This window comes from Gasterosteus aculeatus, chromosome X (assembly GCF_964276395.1).
Source record: "Gasterosteus aculeatus chromosome X, fGasAcu3.hap1.1, whole genome shotgun sequence".
Taxonomy (NCBI): Eukaryota; Metazoa; Chordata; class Actinopteri; order Perciformes; family Gasterosteidae; genus Gasterosteus; species Gasterosteus aculeatus.
The window spans coordinates 10,757,198-10,765,775 of NC_135698.1; the positions used below are offsets into that span (position 1 = coordinate 10,757,198).

The following is an 8,578-nucleotide window of genomic DNA, read 5'->3' on the forward strand; positions in this document are numbered from 1 at the left end:
AAAGGCTTTACTTTACTTCAAGGATGTACGTGTATGGTTGGAATTTGAGAATATGTAAGTTTGTACTAAGCAATGATAACCTGTTAAATCTAGTATGACCTTAACTACTGAAAGAAATGTAATTGAATTAATCGGTTCTTTCCCAGTTCAGTTGATTAATGTCTGAAGTTTGAGATTGCAAGTCCTGCTGTGTGCTAAATATGTCCATGTTGTCCATAGACACCGGTCTATTACATGGACAAAGCACATCTCTTTACCAATGATTTCACTATTTCCCATGTTAATGAGACTGAAGTTGACTCTTTATGCACTGAAAGCTACTGCAGTGGTCATAAAAAAATGACAATGTTAAATAAAAGTCATGCTTATTTATACTCTTAGTGATTCCGCCTTCAATGCTGTCATTTGAGCAATTACTCTGCAGAAAGTCTCCCTGTGATACGCCAATCAGACATGGTTGTCTCTCTATAACACGTGTAAACCTGTCCTCCCTTGAACAATCCTGTGGTTTACAGACTGTCCACCTCCACTAGAGAGAACCCTTGAGCTTCACCAGCAGCAGCTCCACGAGAAGCTGCTCTTCAAGAGGAATTCTGCTGTAAACAACCAGTGAACGTTTCCTCCAGGCTGCTGATGACCCGAGCCTCGTTTTGCTTATTCTGCCTTAACTTTCAACGGCTTTAAATCCATTTCATTTCTGAAATAAATGCTGTGCAAATGCAGGGCAAGGGGGTTAGAGTTCCTACGTTTTATGTAAACGTTGGGTCAACGTATCTGCTTCTGTTTTTTTTGTGACCTTCCAAACAAAACAAGTTCAATGTGCACAACCGGAATTATTTTAGAATAATTTTCAAGAATGCTTCCTGAAATAAACGTCTTCTTTTAAAACTTCTCACGAGCCGCCACGTGCACTTTATGATACACTTTATGCAAGTACGGCAGTGCGTCGCGCAGATCTCAGATCAGCTGGTGACACCTCCGGCCGCAGGGGGGCGGCGCGCGGGCGTGCGCGTGGACGCGGCCTGCAGCCTCCAGCCAGCTGACGCAGCTCGGGGATGAATGAGCACGGCGCTCGCGTTAATAGCCGGCCGGGGGGGCTCGAAGTTGGGAGCATATTCCCGTGGGATTGTCTCTTGGACAGACACTTCTTCTTCGGCGTCTGGTTGAATCCAGACCCCCCCAACCCCCCCCCCCCACTTCCTCTTTACCTTAAAACAAAGAGAAACGAACTCGACCGATTGGCAACATAAATGATGAAGTTTAAGCCCAACCAGACCCGGATTTACGATGGCGAGGGGTTCAAGAGAAGAGCGGCGTGTTTGTGTTTTAAAGACGAAGAAGAGGACGAGGTAAGAGCGGCGTCACGTGCTCCACAATGGACCCTAACCTTAGGAGCCTCAGGACTTTATTTTAATTTGACCTGTTGGTCAGAGGTGAACACACCATGGCTGAAATCCAAAATATTTGACCTAATGCAGAGAAAAAAAGGGTGTTACAAGCTGCCACTGATAGTAACCGGCTCTCAGCAGGGGGCCTCGTCTTCATTTCCTGTGCTGGAGATGTAACTCGCAGCACAAGGCCCCCTGGTTGTGCGCTGGCAGCGTGAGCTGGTGTCGTCATTGACCTCGCTGCATCTTCAATAATTAGCCATTTTGTTTGGCCAGTTCCTCAATGTTGCGCCTGAGCCTTTTAGATCACATGTTGATGTTTGTTCTCTAACTTGCATTGACATCAGCTGATGGGGGGTTGTTGAACTGGTAAATCTCCATCTCAACAACACACTGGGATCACCAAGCCTCTGCTCAGGCACCAAGCAGCTCCTGCTCGCTGTCGCTGCTGCGCTTCTCACACAATTGAGCGTTCCAATAATTGCCTCACTAATTGTTGTGTAGCTGGTAAATTATCAGTCTTGCAGAAAAATGAGTGTGCACAGGACATTCGCTCAGCTTGTACACACCCACTCAAACATGCAGTCGACAGTCGATCGGGATATGTTACCTCAAATATTCAGACCAACTGCATCCTGCCAGCTAATTTTAGAGCTGGTAGATGATTTAAAATGGTGATATATATTATTGGCACACTTTACATTACAAATGATCAGCCTTGAACATTGTGCCGCTAATGTTAACTCTTAAAAAGGAGCACGTAGTCATTATCTAGAACAGTGGTTCTCAACTGGTCTGGCTCCCGGACCCACCATCACCCCTTGATGACGAGCCGCGACCCAAATCGAGTTCTCAACTTTATTTAATGAAAATATGATGCAGTTTGAACCTGAGATCGTATGGAGACAGAATACGTATGCCGACACAAAAACAAGTTTAATGAAAAAACAAAACAGCCAGCTGTTAATTCTAATTTTTATTTTCCCAGGCAAAGGCCTGCGACCCACCAGTTGAGAATCACTGATCTAGAACATGCATTATTTTAATTTGATGCTTCTGATTGTTATCATCTCCATTAATGTGGAGGAAGTTGTGCATTGTGGGTTAGGGTTCAACTGATTGTGTTTCCCCAGTGACGTGGGCCCCTGTGAGGAAAACATGTGATAGGGGGGGAGGTACCGGGGGCCGGTTGGCTTGCACCATGTTCTAAACACCAAGCTGCAATTTATAGAAACAAGGTGGAGGCCCTTGCTGCCCCCTGACAGATTTGCTTTCCTGCCCCCCCCCCCCCCCCATTTCCATCACACACCCTCTCTCTCTTCTGGGTGTCAGGGACAAAGTGCTGACTGACATGTGTTGAAAGTCACTTTGATTATTGTTGATTGCAACGGAGGAGGATGGAAAGGTCTCACATCACATGCCACACTGATCTTCTCACCATTCACGCTCCGATTGCATACGCCTCACTTTATGTGGCGAACTATTCATCCCCATCGGGGTCATCAACATCCTCCACTAAGCTCTCCTCTTTTCATACAGAGAGGCGACTGCTGATCGAGTGTTTTTTGAAGGCTTTTTGTTGTTGTTTGTGTGTAGCTGCTTGAAGTGCCTACATTGTGTTTGTGTGGATTTGTGTCAGTGAGACAGCTACCAGTGTTTCTACAGCACCCCCCCTCCCCCGGTGCCCCCGGGTGAAAACTCTTCACACCTCATCAATGTCACATACAGTGCAACGCTGCTATTTCACATTTAGATTTCATTGAGATGGTTTTGTAGCGGTCAGATTGTTTTACTTTGACATTATTGTCATAAAAGCCGACTTAAATCTACTTGCACTAAATGTTGTGAGGCAACAAAACATAAAACTGTTGCTTAATTACTTTTAAATTAGGAATTCACTGTAGCATGAATGCCTCAAGAAATGATTCTTTTGCATCCTTTTTGGCATCTAAAAAAAAAGAAAATAGCCCATTTTCTGATGTTCGGCCTAACAACACATGACAGCCTTGTACCTTCTAACTTTACCTGTTATCCATATGTAAATCTTGACAGAGCTGCCTGTGTTGAGAATAACTTACGCAAGAACAGATCACCCCTCAAGCAACAATATCAACGACCCGGAGCAGGAAAACGGGGACTCTTAGTTTGTTGGGAGTCATCGGTTTGTGTGACTGAATGAGCTAAAAGAACCGACCGTCCAAGTCATGTTTGAATGAATTCCCTGAGATTTCTTGTTCTTTTTTTTTTTTCTGATTCCTGACCTGGCAACAGTGCCGCGTTACAGTCGGTGATTTGCGGCCGGTAGAGTCCACCTTCTGACAGCAAAGAAGATGTTGTCATTAGTGCGCTTCACAAATCTGCCGCGCTTTCGCTATCGGGTCTCGGGAAGGAATGCAGACGCGTCTTAACGCTGAGAAGCCCCTGCTGGGACAGCCGTGTTCACCTATAGTATAACATGGAGTGTGTAAGCCGCTTGTTGTGACAAATACCTTTGAGGTCAAGAGGTCCATTACTTTGGTGTCCCGTGTCCAAAAGGATTCGGGAACTATTCACACGTGAACTTGGTGTGGGGCCAGAAAAGGGTTTAAGGTCAAGGGACTGCATCTCTAGACGGCCGCCCTGCTTAAAAAAGACCAAACTGAAGTAGTTTCAGGTCAGTTAAACATAGTTAGCGGCTTTTATTTTGATTATTTCTGATTTGAGTGTACATCTGTTGCTTTTTTTGTCATGATTTAGAGATATCTCCCTCTCTTTAAGTCTATTTCTTAATACAGCAAAAGTACATCTAGAGGTGTCTCGCGCTTGTAAGTTGGGCTGATCAACCGTCCCTTTCTCTCCTTCCCCCGTTTTAATTATGTGGCAAAGAGCGTGACATGCTCATCTTGCAGTAAGTAAATGAAGTGAATGCCTGGCCTGCCCTGTGAGATGTTTAACAAATGACGAGCACCACGCTGAGCCGCCACCAGACACCAAGAGGTGACGGACTCCAAACATGGGCAAGCCGTTGGCGTGTTTTTGGGACTGCGAACTCTGCCGGGGTTGACCCGAAGGGCCTTTCTGTTTGGCAGGTGCTGCTGGTGAGCAGCAGCCGCCATCCAGACCAGTGGATCGTGCCAGGAGGAGGAATGGAGCCCGAGGAGGAGCCCTGTGGGGCCGCAGTCAGGGAGGTCTACGAAGAGGCGAGTTCATCCACGGAAAAGCCTCATGGAGCTGTTCGTCAGCACCACTTAAAGACAAGGCCGTAGAAACATCAAGTGCCCACACCGCCGCTTTTGCAGGTTTAACTTCACTGGACAATTCAAAAATTCCAATATGTGACTAATGAGAGTGAGCTGATCAACTGTTCTACTTTCACAAGCTACGCTGTCATAGAATGAAAGAATAAGAGTGATGCCGTACAGGCTACGACCCTGTGACCTTCCATAACATCTCATCTCATTCCATCTCATCTCGTCAGGCTGAAAGCAAAGACACCCATGATCATTATAGTAAACACAAGGTGATTATATCAACAATTTTACTGTAGTAAATACAGAGGGATATAAATATTACATTACCAGTATTGGGAGTTTAGTGCAGTGCGCTGTGAGCCGCTGCCTTGAATAGAAGTGTGCTGACAGTTTTAAAGTATGTCAGTGACATTTGGGAAAGGTTTCCAGTTACCCATATCCTCTGCCTCCCAGACCAGACATGACCCTGAATATAGATGAGCTGCAAATCAACCGCTGTGACAATTCAAAACGTCACGTTAGACGGCCGCTTGTGTTATTCTTTTTATTAAGTGTGTTGACCATTTTTCCACAAAGCTATAAAAAATGGAAATTTAGGAGCTGCTTTCCGCACAACATTTAAATAAATTTGCAAATGTGGTTAAACTGCTCTTGGAAAACGAAAACATAGTTAAAATAAACATGCCGTCCATTTGTTCAATTTAATGTTGTTTATATTTACTGCAGAAACAGTGTAATATGACGATACACTGTATACAATCAGTAGGGGGGCATGAGTTTGGCAGCAATGGTCCCTCTTGGTTCTAGACGTCCTAATTGAGCTCAACAATTCTAAAAGTAAGCGGCGTTTGAGCGGCCACCATTGGAGCGGTAAGAAAATATGTCACGGTGGAAGGTACCGGTGAAACGTTGAATGACCCCTGGTTATTTTTCTTCCTGTTCGAACAGGCCGGTGTGACGGGAAAACTTGGCAGACTCATAGGGATTTTTGAGGTGAGTTTGTCAGAACTTCTATATTCCGACATTTATATATAATATACCTCGTGGTATAACGCTGATTTAAAATCTCGTATCAGCTTAGCTGGTAACCCTGCTGTGATGTGCCTGTACTGATGCCTCCTGCTCACAATGAGCCTGTGTGTGTGTGTGAAGGATTTCTTTGTTCACACAGCGGCTGCAGGGGAACTGAGTCCTGTGTTAACGACAGCTTTGTTTGCATTATATTTATTCAGTTTATGGCTGAGATTTGAAGAAGTATCTTCTACTAAACCTTTGCAGCAAAATAAAGACAGAAAACACAGGACGTACGTCTTTACCCTCACAGTGACGGAAACGCTGGAAGACTGGGAGGATTCTGTCAATATTGGTATGTCTCGGCGGGTAAAAACCCTTTGCAACAAATGAGTTTAGTTACAGGGGTTTATTGAGACTAAAGTGAGGTTATCAAACCCAAACGTTTATGTTTTTAAGGCAAATTAAAACATTTGTGCGTGAATGCTATCATTGCATAGATCACAACAGCAATATATTGCTTACTTTACCTCATCATAAAACATACGGTTGCCTGTAATGTGTAATTTGTGTTGACGTGTGATCCCTATTGTATTGAATGCTTTTTAAATATAATGCTTTTCTTGAGACTTAGTTACTCAAAAGGTGAGCAGTTGATAATCTTTTGGCAGTCTGAAGAAAAGTGTTTATGATAATTTACTCCCTTCATTACGACAGGGTTTAGTCTGATAACAAAGGGGAGCAATGTTTGGGCCCCTTATCCTTCATTCTCCCTCTCTACTAAAGGCCAGTGTACCTCAACGTGACAATAATAATAATAATGTTGTTTGGAATGCAATTGGAGGAAATTCCAGGTTTGGAATTATTAAAAACTCCCATCTTACGTTTCACGTGGCCCATGGCGCGTTTATGTCAGGTGCTTTTCTTAGAACGGTTTTGTGACATGTGGACTTCATAAACTGTAACTGAAGTAGGTCAGGAATGTCTATCTCCACTCTGGCTTCAGTGCTGAAAGGTGCGCTGAACACTTTATTCTTGTGCGTGTTGTATACTATTTATATAGTGTATACTAAGTATATAGTATACTAAGTCTTGCAACATGTTGTCTTTTCGGCACTCTTACCATTACTTATGAATGTCAGTGTTATTAACAAATCATGCTAAATCTACGCTTAACTCAACGGGGGAAGGAGAATGACCACACCAAACATCTGATGATCACATCTTGAATATCTTCACAGGAAGGAAGAGGAAGTGGTTCAAAGTCGACGACGCCTTGACGGTGCTGCAGAGCCACAAGCCCGTCCATGCAGAGTACCTACAAAGACACAGAAGCACCTGTGACCCCCCCCGCGGTTCGACGTGTAGCCCGTCCAACGGCAACACCCCGAGCTCCCAAGTGACGGACAACAACGCACCTCGCTATGTCGTCTGCTCCACACAGGGGTCAGATCTTTCCAACCGATAGGACCACCACCAGCAGCAAGTAGTTCTCATCAGACAACAACGCGATGGAGGTCTGGAAGAGACTCAAGCGTTGATGGTGTTACAAAAGCAGCCTCTTACTATGTACAGGATGGACTTCCTTTACGTTGATTTGAACCCTGTTTTTAGGTTTTTCCAGTTCGTATTAAAAGATGCACATCTTTTAACGCCATCTTTTTAAAGATGCACATCTTTTAACGCCATCTTTTTAAAGATGCACATCTTTTAAAAAATATCAACAGCTAATGGAGCGATCGATTCCTTTTTTAAAAGGATTCAGCTCTATATGGATTTTCTCATTGAGCTGCTTGTACAGCGTGGGTCCTGTTTAGTCTTTAATGCAGGATGTTCGACTAGCAGTGCACACAAGTATTTAGGTTGTTTCTTTGGGAAGTTGTTGCTCTCACAGGAAGTAATACCTCCACAATGAATCGGTGCAAAATGAATTTCCCTCAAGTTATTTTGAGGAGGCGCGGATGTGCATTAGTCACTTATATAAATTCATTTTTCTTGTGAACTGCAGGGACACTTTTGGGAAGCAAAAATGTATGTCGCCTGAGCTCAGGTCTTATTTTGTCTAAATAGAGCTTAGGGCAAAGTCTGCTTTGCTATATAAGTGTGAACAACATGACCGCTTCTACAATTACCAGTTTACAACTGCACACAGTGTTCTCTCTAATCACTAGTTACTGTGTAATGTCATGTAGATCAGGCTTCATAGCAGCCCCCACACTGAAATGCAGACTTAAATTCTTCTTCAAGCAAGCTTTTCTGTGTGTGTGTGTGTGTGTGTGTGTTAGTTAGCCAATGGTGTTGAGCTGACTGGTAAATTGAACAGAGTACAGCGGAGTGGTAGTTATACACGCATCATGGAACGGACCTGCAGTCAGCAAGTCAAAACCAGCAAATGAGCCAAAGTAAGACTGTTCAACAGTAGACCACATCGTACAAGAAATGATACATATCTGCAGAAGGCACGATGATTATCAAGTGCAAAGGCCAGAAGGCCTTTTTGTATTCCTGGAGAATTACAATTGTGCTTTAGTCAGAGTGCCTTCACAAACTATAGTAAATTGTGTTTAGTTTCTACCAGACACCAATCAGCCTTACTGGAAGCCATGAAATCTTCACATACAGATGCGTTTGGATTTGAACAATTGGATGTCGGAGGAATTGTTACACGAATGTTCAGTGATGTGTTGCATGTATTTATGTATGTTTCAAAAGGGAAAAACACCCCTCCCTTGATGAATGGGAAACTATGAGCAGAAATCAAACGCTTGCCTGACTGCTTTTGTCAGTGTATGTTATAGATATAGTAGTAGTATAGTAGTATTTTTTTGCAAAACGTCTTTGTAACTGGACTTGTGTGCCATTGCGTTGTACATAAAACATTTGGATAATAAATTAATAAAACGTACATTGGACATCCCCATTGTAGACATCGTTTTAATCAGGGCAGTA

The 8,578-nt window shown here is 43.6% G+C and overlaps 1 protein-coding gene across 1 annotated transcript; it reads left to right on the forward strand.

Moving 5' to 3' along the window:
- The first annotated feature begins 986 nt into the window (after window positions 1-986).
- Window positions 987-8,539, forward strand: LOC120809881 (diphosphoinositol polyphosphate phosphohydrolase 3-alpha). The gene is made up of 5 exons (XM_040164045.2): window positions 987-1,349; window positions 4,457-4,567; window positions 5,567-5,611; window positions 5,897-5,984; window positions 6,871-8,539. Exons 1-5 carry the CDS (start codon window positions 1,251-1,253, stop codon window positions 7,095-7,097), a joined length of 570 nt encoding a protein of 189 aa, XP_040019979.2. The 5' UTR covers window positions 987-1,250; the 3' UTR covers window positions 7,098-8,539.
- The last annotated feature ends 39 nt before the right edge of the window (window positions 8,540-8,578 follow it).

Excerpts from the sequence above, each read along its gene's own strand:
- LOC120809881 (XM_040164045.2), top strand. The coding sequence starts at position 1,251 with ATGATGAAGTTTAAGCCCAACCAGACCCGGATTTACGATGGCGAGGGG. Across the intron at positions 1,350-4,456 it reads AAGACGAAGAAGAGGACGAG|GTGCTGCTGGTGAGCAGCAG; the intron begins GTAAGAGCGGCG and ends TCTGTTTGGCAG. Across the intron at positions 4,568-5,566 it reads TCAGGGAGGTCTACGAAGAG|GCCGGTGTGACGGGAAAACT; the intron begins GCGAGTTCATCC and ends CTGTTCGAACAG.